This window comes from Benincasa hispida, chromosome 7, assembly GCF_027475165.1.
Source record: "Benincasa hispida cultivar pf3 chromosome 7, pf3_genome.v1.1, whole genome shotgun sequence".
NCBI classification, from domain to species: domain Eukaryota; kingdom Viridiplantae; phylum Streptophyta; class Magnoliopsida; order Cucurbitales; family Cucurbitaceae; genus Benincasa; species Benincasa hispida.
In genome coordinates, this window is record NC_143484.1 from 55,709,046 (window position 1) to 55,734,455 (window position 25,410).

At 32.6% G+C, this 25,410-nt stretch overlaps 3 protein-coding genes across 4 annotated transcripts; 2 read left to right on the top strand and 1 right to left on the bottom strand.

Moving 5' to 3' along the window:
- Window positions 1-3,826: 3,826 nt before the first annotated feature.
- Window positions 3,827-10,392, bottom strand: LOC120081634 (uncharacterized). Its single transcript, XM_039036670.2, has 4 exons — window positions 9,643-10,392; window positions 5,304-5,906; window positions 4,307-4,598; window positions 3,827-4,211 (listed from the first exon to the last, which is right to left on the bottom strand). Exons 1-4 carry the CDS (start codon window positions 10,249-10,251, stop codon window positions 4,177-4,179), a joined length of 1,539 nt encoding a protein of 512 aa, XP_038892598.2. The 5' UTR covers window positions 10,252-10,392; the 3' UTR covers window positions 3,827-4,176.
- Window positions 10,393-13,222: 2,830 nt separating this feature from the next.
- On the top strand, window positions 13,223-16,513 carry CRR28 (Tetratricopeptide repeat (TPR)-like superfamily protein). 2 transcript variants are annotated; one of them, XM_090315311.1, is made up of 2 exons: window positions 13,223-15,296; window positions 16,339-16,513. In XM_090315311.1, the coding sequence occupies exons 1-2, from the start codon at window positions 13,483-13,485 to the stop codon at window positions 16,397-16,399; spliced, it is 1,875 nt and encodes a 624-aa protein (XP_090171437.1). In that variant the 5' UTR covers window positions 13,223-13,482; the 3' UTR covers window positions 16,400-16,513. The 2 variants fall into 2 exon arrangements, with proteins under 2 accessions (XP_090171437.1, XP_038892628.1); XM_039036700.2 differs by lacking the exon at window positions 16,339-16,513 and having other exon boundaries at window positions 13,224-15,604.
- Window positions 16,514-22,392: 5,879 nt separating this feature from the next.
- Window positions 22,393-24,943, top strand: LOC120080744 (Protein kinase superfamily protein). The gene has a single exon (XM_039035368.2). It carries the CDS (start codon window positions 22,848-22,850, stop codon window positions 24,711-24,713), a length of 1,866 nt encoding a protein of 621 aa, XP_038891296.1. The 5' UTR covers window positions 22,393-22,847; the 3' UTR covers window positions 24,714-24,943.
- Window positions 24,944-25,410: the final 467 nt, after the last annotated feature.

Below are 25,410 nucleotides of genomic sequence, written 5' to 3' on the forward strand. Positions count from 1 at the left end.
TTTTAATATGATGTGTAACATCCCGAATTTCAAAAAAAATTTAAGTTAATTATCTAAAATTATTGAGTTTAAATTTCCTTTTTATTTGAAAAATTGAAAGTAAATTGAAATAATTGAAAAAACTTTTATTGGTTAAATTGAATTTAATTGATTAGATGTTCGATTTGATTATTTTGAAAATATTGAATTTTGCTTCCGTTTGATTTTGGATTTTAGGGCCAACTTAAAAAAAATAAAGAGATAATTAATTTCACGTGGTTTTGAATTGATTTAAATATTTGGAAGGATTTAATTTGTATCAAATTGATGGATCTTATGTCCTTAATTTTGGTTTTTGAAGTCTAAATTAAGATAATTTGAAAAGTTCATTAATTTCTAAATTTAATAGAATCTTTGGAGATTTTGGAGTTATTATGATAAAATATTTTATTTACCTTTTCAAAATTTGAAAAAAAAAATAAAAGAATTGAGATTTTTTCGAAATTAAATGAGAGTGAAAAGATGCCAAAAATTAGAGAGAAAGCAATTCGATTTTTCAGCGATAGCAAAATTGTCGATTGACGGAGTTTGAACGGTTGGATCGTACTCAAATTTGGTGTTCAAGACATATAGAGTTTTATTTTAAACGGTTGGATCATTGTTTGCAGCTCTGATTTGTTCATAAATGCTGCTGAATAAAATCTATTAAACTTGAAATTCTCCTTCTCTCACTCTCGCAAACCCTCCTCATGCAAGACCCTCGCTACCAGCTGCTAGCCTAAACAATTTATTCTGCCTATCTATGGTAGCCACGAACCAACACGCCATCAACCGCCACTGTTGATCTTTGCTGGAATCTTGAGAAAAAAACTTGGATAAGACTTATTTTCCTTATAATTTGGGAGGTGAAATTCACCCATTTGATTTTTGGTTAAATTAGTAATTTCTCTTTGTGTGAAACTTAGATTCAAGATATGGAGGTTTTGAGGACCATCAAGCTAGAGACCATTTTTCGTTTGTGGGAAAATTAAGTTATTGATTTTGGATTTAATTCTTAACCAGATTGGCTGATTGAATCAAGTTTTGGAATTTGTCTTGGATCAAGCCACAACTTTGGGTTGATTCAAGTTTTCTAAAGTGGACTTTAAAAGCATGATTTTGTCTTTGTGATATACTTGTTGCATGACAGTTATAAGTATTATGAGCATGTTCGATTTCTAATCAGTACTGAAATTATGTATGTGATGCATGAATAGACCAATAGGACAGTTTACCTTCTCACCTTGATGCATGTTTTATTTCAGAGGACCGACGGGTCTAGTTTCATATTTGACGGTGTGCCTACGGACCGCTAGACATGTGTGGGCCGAAAGGTTTACGTTCATGTTTTTTTTTCATGTTTCATGTTTGATAGTATAGGCACACTAGACATGCGTGAGCCGACAGGTTTACGTTTATGTTATTTTTCATGTTTGGCGATGTCTATGGGCCACTAGACATGCGTGAGCCGACAGGTTCACGTTTATGTTATTTTTCATATTTGACGGTGTGCCTATGTGTCGCTAAACATGCGTGTCAAGGTAAGACAATACGTCTTTTGGTTTCTTTTCATCATAAAAAATTGATGTAGCTATATGAGCCACGGGCCATCATTCTCTTCTCGTGGATGCATAGCCTGATCTTGATAATGAGATCACTTAGAGTATTTTATACCCAACCTTTCTTAATTTATGTTTTTCAGGTAATGATAGGAACGGACCGTGGGTGATGAGAGAGACCTGTGATCATGCCATATAGGACATGTAAATCACTTCCGCTTAGTTTACATTTTCAAGCTATTTAAAAGTTTTGATTTGAAACTCGATGTTGGTCAAAATTTTATTTGTTTAAGTTATTTTTTTTCTTCATTATTTTAGGGTCTCGAACAAAGGTTTTTTTTATTTGTTATTTATTTTGGAAAACTGTCTTTATTATTTTATTGAAAATTTATTTTCCTCAAGGTCAAAATGTTTTGAATGTAGATGTGTAATTATGAGTAACGACCCTTATCAAAATACTCAAAAGGTCGGGTTGTTACATGATGCTAGTTTATATATATAAAGAACATAAAGTTGAGGAGAGATTCGAGTACCTGATTCCCTACTCTAGATATACCTAAGTTTTCTTTTTTCTTTTTTTCCTATTTTTTAAGATAAGTGATAATAAATGGAGAAAAAAAAAGGGTAGCTGGATGGTTGAAAAGATGCATAAATCATTATGATTTCTTTTTTCTTTTTGGAATATGGATATTTTATCGCTTGGCTTTCCTTTTCTTCCATAGTCTCATCCTTTAGGATGAGAATTAAATTAAAAATAATTGAGGTGGCTATGCTAGCCGATTAAGAAGTCTATAGCCATATTTTAAGTCAAAAAAGAAGCCATTGGACGATTTCTGTGAAACCACTAGATGATTGTAACTTAGTCAAATAAGGTGGCTCACATCCAATACTTGAAATGAGCCTAATGAGGTTATACACTATAAGAAAATTGGAATAACTTTATAGTGCCTTACCTTTCAATTATACGTGAGATGGAAATAATTCACATTTGTAATATCTTAGTAAATGATATATGCATAAATCAGTTGAACTATGTTTAAGTTATCGTTTCAATATAACCTACCTACTCAATTACAATTACACTTTTGAGAAAGAATCTTTCGTACAAATGACCAAAATGAAATGTCCCATCTTTTAGAACATCATTTAGAAAAAAAAAAAAAAAAAAAAAAAAAAAAAAAAAACTTTTGCGTACATCATATTAGCATGAAATTAGTTAAACAAACCATTGTGCACATTGATTAAGATCCTTTCTTTTTCTTCTTTGGACTTTGAGTTTAGGTTTTTCGCCTCATTACTCTCTCTATTTTCTCTCGCTCTATTGAGTTTGGATTTTTTTTGTCTCTATTTCTCTCGCTCTCCCTCTTTGCTCTATAGTAGCAAGAGTTTAGCAAGTGTGCAATAATATTGTTTTGGTAATTTCCATAAATAATGACATAAACAAAAGGTTAAAAATTTTAAATTTTGAAAAAGTGGGGTATAAACAAAATCTTCTTTTTTCTTTGATAAACAAATATAATAGAAATGGATTAAAGGACTCCAGACATCTCATTGTTTTTGCAATCGACATTCTATCAATCTTTGTCCTTGGAGACAAGCTTCAATCTGGATTTATTATGAAATGGGAGACATGTTGGGTTTTAGATTTGTCCATTTGTAGCGCTTCCACTAGCTCTTTATCCTCTTCGTAAAGTTCATATCCATTTACTTTATCCATACTTCCGAAACTATTTCAAATTAATTATACTTGTCGGTGGAAAATGCCTTTACCAATCCCACCAACTGCACAGTTTATTCCATTGGAAATCAAGCGCTAACTGATTTTGAGTATAGCATTGAAGCTGTTTGAGAAAATGCCTCACAGAAGTTTGGTTTCGTGGGATGTGATGATTGATGCATATGTTCAATGGGTGGCTTTCTGGAAAATGCTCTCAAGCTATTTACTGAAATACAGAACAGTTTTGAGCCCGACGGGTATACAATGCGTTATTGCTTGGGCTGGTATTGGAGCTTTATCTCTAAGGATGTGGGCTCGTGCTTATGTGTTGAGAAGACCAGTGGCGCTATGGCGAGCAACCATGATAGACTAACCCTATAACATCAAACAACAATTGCGCTTAAGTTGCATAGTGAGAGACTTGCCATTACTTCTGGGTTACTAAACTTGAAATCCAGTATGCCGATGCACAGTGCTACCTAAACCCTATACTTTGTCAGAAGGTCGAGGCTTCAAGAGTCTTATCCCATCATATAGCAATTCGAGAAGTTGCAATTTTTTCTATGAATATCAATGATACAAAAAGCTTCCTAAATTTGGCTGCAATTACTAATATGAGAAATTACGTCAATTCACATTTTCTAAAAATCCCTAATTAACTAGTTGAACATTACACACGCAGAAATCAACTTATATGGTCTTCCACAAATGGCTTCAAGCTTCTTTTTGTTGTAATTATTTCAATGTGGCCAAATGAACAATGAATGAAGAATCTCAATGGCTAAGAACTAGGGTCATCAGGCACCAACCTAAGACTTGTCTGAGGAATGTAATGGCCACAATCTCTTGTTCACAATGTATCAGTATTCTCCTCTATAGATTTCATATTAAACGTTGTTTTGCAAGGTCCTTTCCCACTGAAAAACAAAAGATGTGAAGATTGATGTTAAGGAAAAAAGATCAAAACAAACAATAATGTCAATTCAACAATAAAAAGGTTTGAAGATCTCACATTTGGATGACTCAGGAACAGCAACCACATGCATGATTGCATTGTTGGGAGGAAGTTGCAGGCGAAGGGGATAAAGATTCCCATTCAATGGATTGCGAGTACACACAATGATACCTTCAATTCCTGTTTCTTCCTTCAATTTAAGAGTCAATTCCTCCACCCCATTTCCTTTGAATGTAAAAGAAGAACCCTCCACTGTATCTTCGTCTACATCTCCACTTTCATCAGCCACATGATAGTAAATGGTTCTTCCTTCAGATTTTGGAGGCAAACTAACAGTCGAATCAGTAGACTACAAGCAAACAACCAAAAAATCGCGATCAAAATTTGAAGGATGTTCGGGAAATTATGATTTATTCTAACTATGGATTTTTTTTTTGTACGGATGGCTCATTCACATACCATTTATGATTAATTACTCGTCCCTACAAATGTATGAAATCTAACATTCTATTTAAGTCGGAGTGTTCTACTGTATTTTATAAAGTATCACATAAGGGATGATCGTGTCCATCGTGTAGCACAATGACCATCTTTATGGCAATCCTCAATTTTTTTAAGGAAACCCCAACAAAGTGTGAGAAAAATGGGAAAAACATAACAAACATTTTATATCATATTGCGTTAGAGATGAACATGTAGCCCTAACGCGATGACCATCAATCTCTATGGTGTCCTTCATTTTTCTCACCTTCACAATAAATTATCAGAAAAATAGGATATCAAGTTAGGACTACGATAGACAAGACTATCCTTAACGCATTATGTTATAATGAAGTAATACAATTTGACGATTTCATACGTTTGTGGGGCGGAGCCATCAATTATAAAGGCCATTCTGAAGGGTGATTCGTCTCTTTTCTTTTCTTGTATTTTGGTGTCTATTTATTGTTTGATAACATGTTCATTATGCTGATTAATCAATAAAATCCACAAAACAACAAAGGACATGTAGTAAATTCGATCAAATAAAAGAAGTTTTATAGAGATCTCAAACCTCAAGTCTAGAGTAATGAGCCGGTTTGCCAGAGGTAGAAGGGGGCGAGCTGGGATTGAAATCTAGAGAATCCTGATGATCAATTGTGGGAGCTCTATGATTCACAGACACTTGAATCTCAACAACATCGATATCCCATAGAATCCAATCTTGTGTAGCTGTTCGACTCGGAATATCATGGGTCACCGAATTTCGCCACGGCGGTAAACCCCCATTGGCTCTCAAGAAGTTCCCATATCGGGTCTTGAACTTGACCTGCGACCCTTCTCTGACGGGTTCCCACTCGACGGACGAATCTAGCCGTCGAGGAAGAGTTTGAAGCACTTTCCGGCCGGTCATTCCGAGCAAAAAAGGCTGATTGCTGGCGGTCAAGTACTTGCCGTAGCAGCTTTTGAGACGGATGATAGAGTCAGAGTTGGCGCCGGAGGCAAACTCGACGGACCAACGAGCATTTTTTGAAGATCCTGCACGGTCTTGGTTGACGGAGTCTTGATCGTCATCGGCAACAAGGTACTTGTCGTGATGGCTGCGGAGGCGGACGGTCTTGGCTTTGCGGAAGAAATCCATGTCGGATCGGAGGTTGTTGCCGGAGAAAGATTTGAGCTGTAGAATAAGAAGAGGAAATCTTGAAATTTGTTTGGATATTTTTGTGCTTATAACAAATATTGGATCGTCCAATTTTGAGATTAGATTCCTAGTTGAAGTTGAACCAGGAAATTTCCAGGTAGGAAGGATAGGAATTGAATGAATGTTTGAAAAGTGGTAAAAGAAAGTCGAGCTAGTGGTCAAGTTGAAACCACGCGGTTTTCAATTTAAATATTGGACAAGTATGTCTGAATCTGAGTCTGACCGCCCTTTCCCGCCGTCGGACCGCCAGCCCAGACGTAGGTAAAAGCAACATCTTTAAACCTTTACTCTATAGTATATACTATTATTAAAATATAATAAATTTATGATAAAATAAAAAAAATATACCTCATTTTATTATATTTTGTGTTGTTTATTTCTATTTTGCATCGTTGGTTATACATGGACCCATTTTCAAACCTGTATGATTGACGAATAGAGTATGTTCAATCTAATTGCATCTAGTAATTATGTTGTATTGTTATTATTACGATTACCATTATCGTTATTATTTTAGAAGAAACATTATAAATTTTGACATTTTTACCATTCTCATTATTGTTTGACCCTCAGAAGTAACAATAATGATAACGGTAAATGTGACAAAAAATTCTAAGTAAATGCGAAAAAAAAAACAATTCAATTATATTTGTAATTCATACTCATTACAATTGATCAATCAATGGAATTTCATTACGATTATACCAATTTTCATTGCGATTTGGTAAACATGGTTGTATATACTTTCTCTAACCAAAATGGTCAAACTGATATTTCTTATCAATGTGAGGTATTCAACTTCCCACCTCGAGCAAAGTGTATTCATTCATTTTTTAGGCCATGTTTATCAATTCATAATGAAAATTTGTGTAATTATAATGGGATTCCATTATTAGATTTATAGTAATGACCTAAAATGGCAAATGTAATTTGATCATAAATATCATGTTTTCCTAGTTATGAATCTGTCATTTTTATCGTTACTATTAACATTGGACTCTAAATGATTAGGGTAACAGTAACTATAACGATAATTTAATTTTGAAATACAAAGAAATCGTTCACCCCCACTTGTCAATCAATTTGCATTTTTTTATTACATATTGAGTAGTCAGTCCCATGTGTCAATATACGTACATAAAATAGGATAAACAAGAATAATTGTAATTAATTGGGACCCACTTTTTGGATTACCATTAATTTGTTATTTATCCACATGGCTTTATATCCTTTGCCAAACAAGAGCCTAAATGCCTTTTTTATTACACCCATCTTCTAACATTTTCCTCAATCATTTTATAATAGTTCATTATGTGACAAATTTTTCTTACATTTTTTTTCGTGTGATTAAAGTGGATGTGTAAAAATGGATGCATTCAATATTTCACTTTTTCTAATACAACAGAAAATAGAAAAACCTACCGAGAGAGTTAACCAAAAAATATAAATTTATAATCAATTAATTAAAAAGATTTAAGGAAAAAAGTTAAGTGCAAAACATTTCAAAATCAACATAACTGAATGATATAAAGTTGTTCATAAATTTTTAATTTATGCATAATTTGTATTTAAGTTCTCAATCTTCTGGTTAATATAGTTCTTACTCAGTTGAAGATTTTGGCGGTCCGCACGTGACGGTGACAGTATAGTTTTTATAATATAATTTTTGGTATGAGAAAATTGTAGGAAACCCCGCCCTGGTTGTTTGGTGTAGCGTGGTAGGTAAACTTTTTCCTTGAAACAACAGAAATGGTGGAAAATTTTATGTTTTTTTTTTCCCTTTTAATCTTCAACTGAGTGCGATCTTCCTCATTTATTCACTTAATTTTCTTCTCTAAATAATATTTTATTGCTTAATCATAATATTTGGGACTTAAAAATGTAATTTTTAGGACGGCTTTCAATCTCAATAATATATACTTTTTTAACAATATTACTGTTTGGGAAACTATATATGTTTCTAGATAATTTTCAAAACTATAATACTTTTTTTTAAATCCCATTAAAAGGAACTTAACTGGTTAATTATGACAATAATATATTCAAAAATGTTTATTCACGTTTCAATATGTAGTTTAGGGATATTATATAATATAGTTAAATTTAGTTTCATCTTTCCGCTTAAGTTTTTGGATTAATTAATGATTTAAGAATTGAATTAAATTTGAAACCTAATAATTTTGTCTCCAAAATTTTAAGAACTATTTCAATCTCCATCATTGTTTATAATGATTTCAGGTTAACATAGAATAAAATAATTTAACCCATTTGTATTAATTTACAAATACGGACGTAGTTTTTTTCTTTTACTTCGAAAAAAACATTTCATTACTTTATATTCTTTTAGAGAGAGAATATTTTGACCGTTACTTAAAAATAAATCAATAAGTTGGATAGAGTTTTTGAACTACCCCAAACCTCTTAGTCCTAGTCAATGATATATATCTACACTTGAAAAATGTGTCTTAACCTTGCAACTAACATTAATGTAGCTATTCATTAGATTAAATGATATTCTATTAAGAAAAGAAATATTATCCCTAAATATTTGACATTTTCATAAGTTCATGAGTTTCATTTGAACCTAAATAATGAATCAACATTTATATTATAAATAAATTATAGACATAAGAGACAAGTATTTTGATTTATTTAAATTTTTTTGAATATTTATTAATAAAAAGAACTAGATCTTTTTTAAAATATTTTTTTAATAGAAATGGATGTCTGTTTTCTAAGGAAGTATTTAAGCTTATACAATAACTTTTTCTTTATTTTAATCTTTGAATTTTTAAAAGGACTATTTTAGCCCCTTAACTCAGAAAAAAACAACCATTTTGGTTCTTATTACTAGTAATGATATAACTTTGAATTTGTGTACAAAGGCTTAAAGAGTAAACAAATAGGCAAGTGAAATATATATATATGTATGTGAAAAAAAAAATTATATAATAATGGCAAAACAACAAAAAAAAAAAAATCAATTTAGAGGCTAGAATAGACATTATAAATAAAAAAAAAAAACCATGATAATTATTTTGATTTTTGAAAATTAAATCTATAAACATTCCTTCCACCTCTAAATTTTTTGTTTTGTTATCTAATTTCTATCAATATTTTCAAAAATCAAATCAAAATTTGAAAATTAAAATAATAGTTCTTAAAAATTTATGGTTGGAATTCAGAATTTGGCCAAAAAAAAAAAGATTCTATTATTCAAAAAAAGATAAAAACCGTGTAAGAAAGTAGAAAAAGATAGATAATTTTTAAAAATCGGGAACAAAAAAATGAACCGAATTGTTGGCGTGGCTTGGGATCAAATTGGACACTTTATTTTAAACCTAATTTCTTATATAATTCTAAATTTTAGCTTTTAAAGTTTTTTTTTCAATAACCCAACTAATTAAGAAATAATATCTTTTGACCAAAAGATCAATTCCTAATCTATGTTGATAGAACTTGAAAAAGACAATAATTAATTTCTTGAATTAAAAAATATAGACTGTAAAACAAGAATAAATAACAAACAATGACAAAAATAATTGTTTGTTTTCAATGTTGAGTTTTTGGCAATAAATTTTGACCTTTTTGGCAAAAGATTAGAAATGTATTTATTTTAGAAAGATTGAGTCAATAGCTTTGATTTTAAAAACAAAGGTGGTGTTCTCAAATTGGGATATGAAGCAAAGCAGTTGAAGGGAATCGTACGAACCTGGAACGTGGAGAAACGTCGCACGGGTTTGGGCGTGGCCGGAGAGCTTTTCCCGGAGACGGAAAACTCATCGGAATCCGTCAAAGAAAGGGCGGAATTAGACATGGACCATGTCCTTCGACTCATCAACAAACAATACTTAGGAATTTCAATAACCGGTTCGACATCCCACAAAATCCATCCCTTAGTGGAAGAGAATCGCGGCTCATCATGAGTAACAGAGTTCCTCCACGGCGGCGTAACGCCGTTCGCTCTCAAATAACTGCCGCACCAACTCATCAATTTCACCTGATCGCCGTCGCGTACAGGCTCCCACTCCACACTCCAGGCGGCGGTGGTGGCAAGTTTTTCGTGTTTATTTTGCAACATCACCTTCCTCCCTGTCGCACCGAGTAGAAAATTGAGGTCCGTGGCAGAGAGGTAGTGGCCATGGCGGCTCCGGAGGCGGATGGCACCGGTTTTGCCCTCGACGAATTCGATTCCCCAAATTGTTCCGTCGGAGGAGGCGTTGGTGGTTTGGCGAACGGTTTCGTGGTCGTCGTTGGCGGTTAAGTACTTGCGGAGGTGGCTCCGGAGTTTGATGGATTTGAGGAAGGTGAAAAACTCCATGGATTAGGAATTAGGAACTGGAAATTGGGGATTGGGGATTGGGGTTTGGGGAAGGAAAGAGGTAAATAGGAAAAGAAAAAAAAAAAAAAAGGAAGCGCAGAAATGGAAGGTTGGAGAGTGGAATTTTGAGTGGGTATGGACGCTGAGTGATACTACTGACAGTGAAGGACATAAACGATGACTTTTTTCAGAGTCAACTCTCCAATGGCCAACACTCGTGTTATGTGGAAATTTTTGTTTTTTCTATATTAAAAAAATATGTTAGAATTAATTTGGTATGTGACAAATTATAATAGAGCAATTTAATGGAATACACAAAGATCAATGAAGTATAGATGTACTAAGTATTTTTATCTACTCTTTTATCAATATATTAAAAAACCAAGTTAAAATATGACAATAAAAAAAATGTTTTTAATTTTAGAATTTGGTTAAGAGCACATTTCTCTAGGTAAATTTGTAAGAAATTAAGAGAAAATAAGTTTAATTAAAAAAATGGAATGGTCACAAAAAATTTTTAAAAAAATAGTTTTTCAAAAACTTGTTTTTCTATTTGGAAATTGGTTAAGAATTCAAATGATATAGGAAATATGAAAAATATGAGTAATAAATTATAAGAAAACAAACACAATTTTCAAAAACAAAAAATGTAAGGTTATTTCGCTCAAAAGTTGGTGTAATAGTAAACAACGCGACTTTAATAATAAACACTATTGAAGTTTGTATATTCATCGAGTAACGTCATCTTCTCATCTTATTTTACTTCTCATATTTATCGAGGAACTCCATTTTTTCCTTTCTCTCTATTTTCATATTTATGGAGTAACTTAATCTTTCTCTCTTAATCTACTTTTCACATTTATCAAAGGAATTACATCTTACACAACTCTACATCTCTAATGCAAACTTACATCTCCAACAAATTAATTCAAGAATTATTAACTTCACTAGGGGCATTTACGAATAACGAGGTAATAAACCTTTTTAATAATTGGTGAACGTAACAGTGAGTGGGATTTTTTTACCCACCCAACCCAACCTAACTTGTGGGCCAAACACCTCCTAAGTGGACCAAATGGCCCAAAAATGATTACTAAACAAATCCTAAAATTTTCAATTTTGTATCTAATAGACTCTTGACCAATTTGACATAAAAAAAAAACACTTATCTACCCAACATAAAATTGAAATTTTAGGGTTTAGTTCAATTTTAAGTCTAATAGATCAATCATCAATTGATTTTTTTTATAAAAAAAAAAATATTAAATATATCATGAACATATTAAATACAAAATTGAAAGTTTACAGACCTCTTAAACATGAAAATTAAACTTTAGAAAAATTAGACACAAAATTAAAAGTTCGATATCTATTATAGACTTTTAAAAGTCTAAGAACTGAATAGATATAAATCTAAATATTTAGGAGCCAAACTTATAATTCGAAAAATTAAGTGAAATTATATAAAAAGACGTATTTTGAAAAGAAAAAAAAAAACTTGGCTTTCTGGTTTTAAAATTTGTATTTCGAAGGTTTCTTTTTTCCATGGTATCAAATCCAATATATTATTTGATGATTTAAAAAAATTATTATAAGATTTGAAAAGATAAGTAAGAACATTATGATCTTGGTGGGTAGGTTTATTGGCCTCCTTAATTGACCATATGATGGAAAATAATATGGGGGAGAGAAATTTTTTTCAAAGGGAATTTGGAGATGAATTTTAATGGTAAGTATATAGTCAAGTTTGAGATTATGCAAATGCAAGTCACCATTTGACTAGACTATAGAAAATGTGCATATTCCTTCACTTTATTCCTCTCAAGATACAACAATATTAATATTATACTTTTTATTTCTCTCATTTTATTTTTAAAAGCAATTAACTAAAAAAGAAATGTCCTTGGATGTGTGTACTTTTGAGTTCAATATAAAAATGTAAAACAACTATTTCAATTGGGATATTTTATACATACTAGAAAATATTGATGAAAATATTGAGATCCCGATTTAATAGAAATATTAATAGAAATTTTAGAAAACCTTATGAAAATGGATGAAAATTATTTTAATTAATCAATAAAATTCTAATTATTTATGTTTTTCTTTTTGTAACTATCTTTTTTTTAATGGAATCTTATAAAAGTAGCATTTTTACACCTGAATTTCTTTGTTTTGTTGCATTTTTTTTAAAGCATTTTCAAAATCGAGCCGATTTTTAAAAACTAAAAAGATAGTTTTGTTTTTAAAATATGATTAAGAATTCAAGTATTTAGTAGAAAAAAAAAACAAAACAGTTTGAAAGAAATTATAATAAAACACATACGTTTTTTAAAAACCAAATATAGATTACGGAGTGGCCTATCAAGTTTTGCAAGCCTAAGCAATCTTCGAAGGGCTCAAGAATCTCTCCTCTCTGTCTTTTCCCCTTCCCCATCCTATTGAGATTGAATTTAATGCTAGGGAGGTGGTGATTAACAACGTTTCTGAGGACTTCACAGAGTTCAAGAATATTGTAGATGAGATCGTTGATTTGGCAAGGCAGATGGATATTTCCTCCTCTTTTTGCCCTTGTGCTTATAATCGTGTTGCTTATTGTATTTCTTTTTTCGTGGCGGATTTAGTTAACTCTTTTGATTGTTTTGATTCTTCCAATTTGGAGGATGTGGAAAATTTATGGGTTTTTTTTTTATTTTCCTTGTTGGTTGTTGGATATTATTAATCGAGACTAGATGGATTTGGTTTCCTATACTTCATAGGGTCTTAACGTTATCGTCTTCAAAAAAGAAAAAAAGAAAAATCAAATCTAGTTATCAAATTAGGCGTTATGTATTTATTTCTCAAAATTAATCCATATCCTCGTTCCGCGATATTATTTATCTAATGTGATAAAATATTTTAAAATATATTTTCTCTATTATTCTTTTCAAATCATTTTTCTCTATAAAAACAAACCACCAACTAATTTTTTTTTCCATGGTTTTGTAAATTGAATGTGGTAGAGTAAGAATAATAAGTGGAAGTATGTAATGAAGTGCTAACGCAAAAAGCAAAATTGACAGGGAAGAGTGAAGGAAAGAAGCAGCAAAGTTTGGACTTTGGAGACGCAGTGCCAAGGCTTTGGATTTGTCTATGTGTTGCGCTTCCACTAGCTCTTTATCCTCTTACTAAAGTTCATATCCATCCATAAGTTCTGAAACTGTTTTAAATTCTCATGCTTATCGGTGGAAAATGCTTCTAGCAATCCCACCAAATGCACAGTCTATTCCAATTGAAATCAAGCGCGAGACTTTCCATACCCATCAAAGTCGGCTTCTTCACTTGCTGACCCACTGTACTGATTTGTCAAAGCTCAAACAGATACATGCTCAAGTAATTCGTAACTTCTCAACCCACAAATCCTCTCTCTTTCTCTACAGCCGAATTCTCCACGTTTCGTCTTTAACTGATTTTGATTATGCCTGCCGTGTTTTTTATCAAATCGGTAACCCCAATTCATTCATGTGGAACACTCTGATCGGAGCCTGTGCACGGAGCTTGGACAGGAAAGAGCAGGCGATTGAACTCTTTTACGGAATGTTAGAAGAAGGCTCAGTTGAACCAGATAAACATACTTTTCCTTTTCTTCTTAAAGCTTGTGCTTACGTATTTGCTTTATCTGAAGGGAGACAGGCGCATGCTCATATCGTTAAACTTGGGTTAGATTCAGATGTTTATGTTGGCAATAGCTTGATTCATTTATATGCTTCTTGTGGATGTTTGAGTATAGCATTGAAGGTGTTCGAGAAAATGCCTCTTAGAAGTTTGGTGTCGTGGAATGTGATGATTGATGCATATGTTCAATGTGGGGATTTCGAGAATGCTCTCAAGCTATTTGTTGATATGCAAAACAGTTTTGAGCCCGATGGGTATACAATGCAGAGTATAATTGGTGCTTGTGCTGGTATTGGAGCTTTATCTGTAGGGATGTGGGCTCATGCTTATGTGTTGAGGAAGGCCAATGGCGCTATGGCGAATGATGTCCTGATCAACTCTTCACTGATAGATATGTACAGCAAGTGTGCTTCTTTGAGAATGGCCCAGCAGGTCTTTGACACAATGCCTAAACATGACTTGAATTCATGGAATTCAATGATTTTAGCACACGCCATGCACGGACGGGGGGAGGCTGCCTTGCAGTGTTTCTCTCGGTTGGTTGAAATGGAGAAGTTTCAGCCCAACTCTGTTACGTTTGTCGGTGTTCTTAGTGCATGTAACCACAGAGGCATGGTTGCAGATGGTCGGAAATATTTTGATATGATGGTTAATGAGTACAAGATTGAACCTCGGTTGGAGCATTATGGATGCCTTGTTGATCTTTTATCTCGCTCTGGTTTCATTGATGAAGCTTTGGAGTTAGTAACAAATATGCATATAAAACCAGATGCAGTGATCTGGAGGAGTCTTCTTGACGCTTGCTACAAGCAGAATGCTGGTGTTGAACTGAGCGAAGAAGTGGCATTGGAGATCCTTCAATCTGAAAAAACAGCTTCCAGTGGTGTTTATGTGTTGTTGTCAAGAGTCTATGCTTCAGCACGCCAGTGGAATGATGTCGGGCTCGTAAGGAAGGCGATGGTCGATAAGGGTGTGACAAAAGAGCCCGGCTGTAGTTCGATAGAAATTGACGGCATTAACCATGAGTTTTTTGCAGGAGACACATCTCACCCCAAGATAAAAGAGATCTACGGCGTTATTGATTTGATTGAGGAAAAATTAGAGAAACATGGTTACTCACCTGACTGTTCACAGGCAACCATGGTAGACGAGCCCGATGTCATCAAACGACAATCGCTTAAGTTGCATAGTGAGAGACTTGCCATTGCTTTTGGGTTACTAAACTTGAAACCTGGTGTGCCGATGCGAATATTTAAGAATCTTAAAGTATGCAACGATTGCCACCAGGTCACCAAGTTGATTTCTCAAATCTTCAACGTAGAGATTATCATGAGAGATCGTAATAGGTTTCATCATTTTAAGAGTGGAATGTGTTCCTGCATGGACTTCTGGTAATTTCTTTGTAGATCAACCATTAAAGTTATATGCAATTGTATAAAAAGGAAATGAAAGTATAAACTACTAATATGCCAAACCCACGTGAACTAACGGAAGGTGGAACCTTTCCGAAATTCATACCACTGTGCATAAACCCTAACAGGCGTTTGGCACGTAGGTTAGAAATAAAATGTAGAGCGTGGAGATTAGATTGGGAGACCTAGATAGTTTGGGTTTAAGAAAATTGGGTTTGGAGTGCATTAGCCAGAATGAAGTGTAGATTTATAAATATTTAATTTATGAAATATTTTTTTGTATTTAATCCTCGGTTAAATTTTAGATTAGTTTAAATTTGTCATCTTAATTATTGTATTATAGTTAAGTTTAAAATGAACTAAAAAATTTAGAATAATATTTTTTTTAAAAAAAATTAAATAGAGATTTTGACTAAAATTATAATTTTATTTAATCTATTATTTTAATATATTCATATTTTCATTTTACTCGATTTTGAAATAAAATTTCATAAGGACTTTTATCACTTTAGCTAACTTGAAAATAATCAATGTTTTTTACTATAATACGCTGAAAATTGAAATAAACTAATATTTTAATATTAAATTCAATGGTTGAAAAACTATACTTTCTTTTCCTATCAAATTACATTTGAGAATAAAACATAATAAATTTTGAGTTTTAGTTTTTATTTGGTCGTTAAGTTGTTTTAAACATTTTAAATCTTTACGTTTAGAAAAATGATTCTAGAGCTAGTTAAATTGACCAACAAAAAAAATTAAATGTTATTAAATTAAATTAGAGCTTGCAGACATACATAGTTTTACACATATAACCTAAACTGACGTGTTTGGAATGATTTAGAAAAAAAAATATCTTTAAAAATTCATTTTTAATTAAACACTTTCGATAAAAACTCATTAAAATAATAATAATAAAAAAAAACATACATGCATTGCAATTATTTCTTAAAAGTGTTTTTATATACAAATTTGTCTAGTTTGTTATATATTAAGAGTATTTTTATTGATGTTTTTCAAGGTTGGTGGTCGTCGGAGGTGGCAGTCGAAGGCAACAGAGTTGGTGGCCGGAATTTTGCTAGTGTGGGGGAAGGGGTTGCCAGAGATTGGTCGATGGTGGTTGGAGTTGGCCAGTGATGACTTGAGGTTGGCTAACGACGATCACCAAGGTGGCGGCGATCGCAGGAGGTGGCGACCGGAGTTGGTCGGTGGCGGTCGCCGGAGGTGGCGACTAGAGTTGGTTGGTGGCAGTCGTCGGAGGTGGTGCCGAAGTTAACTGATGGCATTCACCGAAGTTTGCCACAATGGTCACCGAAGGTGGTGGTCGGATGTTGGCCGACCAACTTCCTAAATTAAATTAGAAAGGAAAAAAAATGGTAACTCGTGGTTTGAATATGAAAAAATGACGTAGGAAGTCAAGCTAATCCATGTTCAAAATAAGGATTGGACTTAAGATGCCTTATTCATCCAATCCCAACCTTTCAAACAAACACCTCTAAACTCTATTAAAAAGTTGGAGTTGCAAGAGTCTTATCCCATCATATGGAAATTCAAGAACTTGCAACTTTTTCCATGAATGTCAATATACAAAAAAAAGTTTCCTAAATTTGGCTGCAATTACTGATATGAACAATTACATAAATTCACATCTTCTAGGAATCCCTAATTATCAAGTATTCTGAAAGGGGAAAAAAAACTTGGCTTTCTGGTTTTAAAATTTGTATTTCAAAGTTTTTTTTCCCATGGTATCAAACCAGTATATTATTTGAGATAATGCAAACGCAAGTCACTATTTCACTATATAATAGAACATAAGCTCCACAACATTTCAATTGAGATGTTTTATAATAGAAGGATATACTAGAAAATAACTAAGGATATACTAGAAAATAATGGTTGCACTACTTCTTAGTAATAAAATAGACATCACAAATTATTAAAGCCTCGTTTGGTAACTACTTTGTTTTTTATTTTTTTAAATTAACCATATTTTCTCTCTATTTCTTACAATAATTTGCATATTTATCAAATACAATGATTGAATTTTTAGCCGAATTCCATAAAACAAAAACAAATTTTTAAAAGTTACTTTTTTTTTTTTTAATTTTGATTTGGTTTTTTAAGCTATTGCTAAAAAGTAGATAACTAATAAGAAATTTAGAAGGAAAAGTAATGCTTATAAGCTTAATTTTTTAAAAAAATAAAAATAAAAAACAAAATAGTTATCAAACAAGGCCTTAGATAGAGTGAGATATTCTCATGTCTGAACCTAATTGTTTGACATATGGTACTTATTTATTTTTTAATGAATCTTATTAAAATAATATTTTTATACTTTAATTTCTTTGTTTTGTTGTATTTTGTTGGAGGTTGTTGGACAAGATTTCCAAAGAAATTTGATTAGTTGAATTTGAACTTTATATTTGTATTAATTTCACTCTTAGTGAATACAATCTCTAATAAATGACTATGTGATGTTTCCTCTCAAAAAGTGAATCTAACTTGAGGGCTTTACAGTTTATTTTCAAAGTTGCTTTATCTCGAGGGCTTTGCAACTTGTTATCAAATGTGGATTTATCTTGAGGGCTTTACAGCTTGTTCTCGAACGTGTATTTATCTCGAGGATTTTGTAGCTTGTTCTCGATGTTGATTTATCTCGAGGGCTTTATAGCTTGTTCTCGATGTTGATTTATCTTGTGGGCTTTGTAGTTTGGGTTTGGTTGATCTATGAATATGATCTTTGTGCTCAACTAATTTGATTTGAGTCTTAGTTGGTCGTTTGGCCAAATTAAATATTTTTTTGGCTCAATTGGATTTTAGCTCAAATAGTAATATAAAATTGGATTAAATTATTTTATTCGATCCAACAGTCACGATGAAAACACGTGACATTATCGGGATTTGTTAACTTATGTCTTCGGTTTTAATTTGGGATACATGTCAATTTGTGATTGGCCATGACGTTTTCAAAATTCAAGCATTAACCTATATTTGTGAATGTTTTTCTTTTCAAAGCCCGAAATTTTTAAGATGCTTTCTAAACTAATCACGTTTCCTTTTTTTTTTTTTCCTTCTCACAGACAAGCTTCGAAATATTAATGTCAATGAAAATATCGATATCGATAAAAATTTCGGGAAACTTTAAGGAAATTGATGAATATTATTATAATTAGTTAATGAAACTTTGATTGTGACTGATCTAGACTACAATTGACTATTTTTAATCATCATTCCTATAGAGTAAAACAACATTTAGATGTATATTGTAAAATATTTGTGCAAAGACAACATTTAGACATATATTGTAAAATATTTGTGCAAATGTCAATGCGGGAGTAGAGATTTAGAATAGTAAAGGAAAAATAACTACAAAATAGTATCAAATATCAAAATTAAACAACATGAAATATTTGCATATGAATTATTGTAAATTGTTTATTATAAATGAAGTAGATACAAAAATAAATAATAAATAATAAATAAATAAACTAACATAACATAATATGATAAAGATAGAAAAATTATAACATTAAACATAAGAGTGACATAAAAAGAAGCATTAAATATAACACAAGATAATGGAAGAGAAAGAAGAAATTTTTAGAAATAAATAGAGCTTGAAAAAAATGAGAGGAATATTAGAGAACTCACATCAATTTAAGTTTGAGATGAAATAAAATAAAAATTCAATGAAAAATATTTGAATAAAAATATGTAGTTTTTAAAAATAAATATTTTTAAGGTAAAAGAGAAAAGTCTACCATTGAATTTCCGTAGTTAATTGCTTAAAAAAAAGGAAATTTTAAGAAAGGAGTAAAAATCGAAAATTTTGGCCTACTAAAATTTTGAGCTTATAGGCTCGTAGATGAATGGCAGATTTTTATTTTTATTTTTTAAGGACAGATATTTTTTTCTTCTTGTTTCTGAAAAGATTAAAGGACAGATTTTAATGCTTGCTTTAGCCAATCGGTACATTCACATTATTATACATTGGGGCGTGACAAAATTCTGACTCTTGTTATCGGGCTTGCACATTGAATAGCCCCCAAATGTACATGTCCAATTTAATGGAGGGTTGTTTATATATACATAGTTCAATGTCAGGTTGCTTATTAAATGTTGTAACATTTTCTAAAAGTATATTCATTGAAGAAATATAATTCTTCTAAATTCCACAAAGCTAAGTGATGATTAATATCTAGTCTTACATGTAAGATCGAAGGTTCAAATTACAGTATTTTTAACTTATTGTACTAGAAAAAGTGAACGATTTTAGAGAGATGAAATATCATTAAGGTTTTTCAATAATTACAATAAGAGAAAGAGACTTAATACGAGAATTAAAATGGGCCAATAGACTTTTACCTACAACTAATTAACATAAAACAAAATGATATCACATTAATATTAAATACTAACAAATTAAAACATTGGTATCTAATACTCTAACAAAAAAATAAGGTAATTCTACCTTTTTTTCAAGTACAATATTTCATATCATTCACAACCACAAAATGGAGTTACATGTCCATTTTTCAATTAACTTTTTTTTTTTTTTTGACAAAGGTATCGCAATAAAATATAAGAGATTTCACAATCTGAGATCAAGGCACAATCAAAGTAAAATCATACAATAAGAAAAAAAGACAAGGAATACAACTATACAAGAAAGACCACACAACTCAAGGAAAAATTTCTCGGGAAGAGCCCACATGAATCCCCTAAATAGAAGCTCCAAACCACTCAGAACAACTAAAAAAAATATCAGATCACACAATATGACTCACCATCTAGGGAGGTCGTAAAGTAGCTTCATGAACACAAAGATGATGCTCTTTCAAAAAATATGATAAATAGTAGCACACCATACTACTCTCCAAGCCTTACGCGTACAACCAATTACCTGCACTCATATGACAAATCTAATCATGCTTAGTGTCCCAATGAAAAATCCTAGGGGAATTCATCCCTGCAAATAGTTCGGCTTAACATCATTAATACAAAGAATACAAAATACTAAGGATATTAGGACACTATCTATCGATACGAACATGGGTTTGTATTTGATTTCGAACAGTAAATCAAGCCATGAAAGAGACTCTCAAACATTATTTCCAAATAAAAAAAACCTAGATCAAAGTACCACAGGATGCCAAAGCGGAAGGACTCTTAAACTATCTTACTCACAAGATATTAGTTAGATGCTTTTAAATGCGAGAGGTCAAAATTCATGTGTGTTGTTAGGTTGAATTAATTTATATTCCTGGAATTTCAGTACATTATTGTTCATCTTCCATGTTATCCATTATATTTTCATGAAAGTTGGTTGTTATCACATCATCAATAATGTATATACACCAAAATGTTAAGCAACATTGTCCAACTTTTTTGGATATCCATTGATACTTTTTCGTATCCTAATAAATACAAAATTAATGTCTTTAAGACATTTTAACGTATAAAAGACGTGAATCTTCTTTTAAGTATGTCTCTACTGTTATATTGTAATGTCTCATATTTGTTGTCTCTATCATACCCAACTCATATAAAAAAAGATACATCACTTTATCGTGTAACCAATAATATGAAATAGTCGTAACAAGGTAAAGAACGTGACTTTTCTTAGGTCTTAATTTTTCATATTTTATATTTTAGATTATACCCATACACAAAAAAATATACTATTTCGTCGTATAACAATTTCGACTCGTACAATTGTAGCGAGGAAAATGACATGCCTATTTATTCAAGTATATTTTCACCATTAGATCATAATGTTGTATATCTATAATCTAGATCGTACTTGTACACGAAAAGATACACCACTTCATTGTGTATTATTAAAAAGTTGTAAAGAAAAAATAGGAATGCAAATGTTATCCTCCCATCACTCTTTTTTATATATAGTATAGATTAAGTTTAATTTAAAATACGTCATTAATGTCTTCTTGATGCAAATTAATTATCAAAGTTTTGAAAATGAGTTTAAGTTTATTCTTTAAATTTTATAAATTTAAAATAAAATGAATTTAACTCAACGATAACTAGCATGATCTTCCTTTCTAGAGATCATTCTCATTTAATTGTTATTATAATTAAAAAAAAATAGTAAATTTAAGTACAACACAATTTATTAAAACATCATAATCCCTCCCCAAAATACCGAAATATGAAGTCCTAATAATTTCTTTTACGATATAGCTAAAACAATAAAGACAAAACAAAAGGTCTCAAAAGACCAAAAATGAGCTCATATTTTCTCAAGAAAGAAAGAGCAAATCCATAGCTTAAGTAAATGAGCTCATATTTCACCCCTTCTAGAAATAATTATAATTCCCCTTCACATGATTCCAAATTTTCAGTTTACAGAACGATCTTCTTTTATTATTATTTTTTATATGACTTTATTTTCCCCTCCCAAAGTTGGGATTTACCTGAGTTAAGTTGGACGATGTTTTGGATTAACATAAAATTTCGGACTCATCAAGTTGGTTACCTTGATAATCTAGATAGGGTCTCCAACCCAACCCTTAAATTTCGAGTTAGATTAGTTGGGTTATCGGTTATTAATTTATTTTTCTTTTTTTTATTAACTTAAATTATTTAAATTTGTACAACACATATTAATAACTCAAATTTCATAAAACTCAAATATTAAATATCAAAATCCAAGATATCTATTATAAATTTCAAACTAAGCATCATAAAAATATATGAGTTAGATATATATATTAGAAATTTGAGTTAGATTTGGTCAACCAGAATTTTCAAAAGTGTAACTTGAACCCAACCCAACTAAAAAAAATCAATCCAATCTAACTTGAAATTAAAACTAACCTAAACTAACATTTATAACTTGGGTTGAATAGTTTGGATTATTAGGATTATCGGATGATTCGAACACTCTAGTTGAAATTATCCAAATGTTATAAGAAAAACCTAAGAAGAAGCATGAAATGAAAATATGGAAATATAACCAATAATTTAGCATTGAGATTGAGGAAGTGGAAGAAGTTAAACTTGCATTTGAAATATAGACATAAAAGTCAAGAAAAGAAAAAGGGATTTCCACACAAATGCTTACAAAAATTCAAAAAGGCTCCACCACATGTTACAAGAAGAAAAACTACTTAGGTCAAATTGAGAAATTATAGAGAGACACACACACACCAAAAAGCAAAAGCAAAAGCAAAAGCAAAAGCAAAAGCAAAATTGATAAAAGAAAAGAAATAAAAGAAGCAGCACACTTTGGGCTTTGGAGGCGCAGTGCTCAGAGCAGAGAGCTGTTTTTTTTAAGTTTTTTATTTTTTTGCTTTGTTTTGTTTTTGTCTTCACATTCCAAAATCAAAATTTGCTTTGAGGTTTTGGCCCTTCACGTGAGCCTTTCTTGTTTGTCGTCCTTTCACTCCCACACTGACCCCATTTCCACTCCTTTCTGATTTCAAACAACCATTCCTAAAGGAATCTCCTTTCTTTCTTTCTTTCTTTCTTTTGATTTCAGATTTCGATCTCTTCCATTTTCATCTTCCCATGCCTTCTCCATCTCCTTCTTTTACTCTTTCCGCCATTGTTCTCTTCTTCCTTCTCTTTCAGGTTCAGTCTTTGAGCTCTTCTTGTCCGCCTTTCTCTTCCCAACTTCGTTTCCCTTTTTCCTCTGTTTCTGGTCATGGCCATCCTTCTTTTCAGGTCCGTTGCTCTTCTCCTCACTCTGTTATTTCCATTAATGGCCTTTCTTTTTCTCTCTTGAGTTTCAATATCACCTCCACCACTCTCCTTCTTTCCCCTCTTTCGCTCAATGTTGAAGAATCCAATCACTCCTGTTTTTCTCTTCGCTCCTCCTCTATTCCCAGCCGTTCCATTGATTTCTCTGGCTCCCCGTTTCGAATCTCAGATGGGTATTGTTCTAGACTCTCTCTTCTTCGCCCCTGTTCGCCTCCGCATCTACCCAATTGCAGCCATTGTCCTTGGGAGTGTAATCTCATCAAGAAACCAGTTAATTTGCTCCATGGATGCGGCGTCGAACGTCAGTCTGTGTCGGAGCAAGGTTGTCAGGAGGAGGTTTTGGAGTACTTGGACAGAATTCTTAGATTGGGGTTTGAAGTTGAGTGGGATAAAGATCAGGACCCTTACTTTATGAAATGTAATGATTGTGAAGCTAAAAAAGGTGTTTGTGGGTTCAATTCTTCAGACCCAGATAGGCAATTCATTTGCTATTATACTCGAACTCGATACTCATACCCTAATAGAATCGCGATTTTGTCCTCTGTTTTTGCGTTGATGTGCTTGTTATTGGTTATTGCGGTAATGTTGGCTTTTTTTAGGTCGAGATGGCTGAGATCCCTCGCCATTGAAGTAGACCCAACAGCTCAGTTCCTTAGTCGTCATCGTTCACCTAATCTTCTCCCACCAGTTTTCCCCTACGAAGAACTTGAATCCTCAACTAATCGATTCGACCCAAAGAGAAAACTGGGCGACGGCGGGTTTGGGTCTGTTTATTTGGGTCAGCTCAACGATGGTCGATTAGTGGCCGTCAAGTACCTTCACAAGCACCACGCCGCCGCCACCGCCCCCTCCGGCAAGGCTTTCTTCACCAAATCGTTCTGTAACGAAATCTTAATTCTTTCTTCAATTAATCACCCAAATCTCGTTAGGTTACATGGGTATTGTAGTGATCCAAGAGGGCTTATTCTAGTCTATGATTATGTCCCAAATGGGACACTTGCCGATCATCTCCATGGCCCTAAATGCTCATACCGGAAGGGATCTCTGTCCTGGCAAGTGAGGATTGACATTGCTCTGCAAATCGCCATGGCTATGGAGTATTTGCATTTCTCTGTGGTACCGCCGATTGTTCACAGAGACATTACCTCTTCCAATATTTTTGTGGAGAAAGATATGAGAATCAAAGTTGGGGATTTTGGGCTTTCAAGGCTGTTGGTTTTCTCAGATACGACGTCGTCTTCATCTGGGTATGTCTGCACCGGACCCCAGGGAACACCCGGCTACTTGGATCCGGATTACCACCGGTCCTTCCGGTTGACGGAGAAAAGTGACGTTTATAGCTTCGGAGTAGTGTTATTGGAGCTGATTTCTGGTCTGAAAGCGGTGGATCAGAGTCGAGAGAGAAGAGAAATGGCGTTGGCGGATCTGGTAGTGTCCAAGATCCAAATGGGTCAGCTTCATCAGGTGGTCGACTCTGATTTGGGCGTCGACGGCGAGGTAATCGACGGCGTTGAGGCCGTGGCGGAGCTGGCTTTCCGATGCGTCGCGGCGGACAAAGACGACCGCCCCGACGCCAAAGAAATCGTGGAGGAGCTCCGGCGAATTCGGAACGGCACACGTGGAGGGGTCCGGTCGTCGATTTCAAACGGGAGTGCTGACGTGGCTAGAAGTTGATTGGTCGATGGGACGATTTGCGTGGGGCCCACTTGCGAACGTGGGGGGTTTGACCAGTCCACAGAACAGCGATAGGACATATTTTTGGATGCTTGCTTTGTAAATGTCAAATATCCACGTGGACTCAGCTCAGCTGAATCGGCTGAGAGCCGAGAGGTGACTGTAAAATGTAAAATCTTTTTTGTTTTTTCTTCTATTTTCTCAATTTTACATCTTTTTTCCCCTTAAAAGATCTCTCAATCCCAACCTTATCCATTCTGAGTCCATACAATAATGATGCGTTTGAAGAAATTATATAGGCGAAATAAAGATTTACTTCCTCACCTTTAGTAGGTAAATTATATAGGTGAACTCAATTGTATTTTTAAATTTATAATCATTTAATTCATAAACTTTAAATGAATAATTAATTATTTGAAATTTGTAACAATTTAGTCTCTATCATAAAAATTTTATCAAAATTAAGTGTCAATTTCTATTAAGTAATAATTTATTATTTATAATTTTATAAAAAAAGTAATATAAAAAATTAGGTTAAAATATCATTTCATTCCACTTGATTCAATTTTAGTTCACACATGTTCAATTGTTCAATTTTAGTCTATGTACTTTCAAATAAATATTAAATTTAGTCTCTTAAAGTTAATTTTTATTGAAATTGATTAAATAATAATAATGTGTATATATTTTTTAAAAT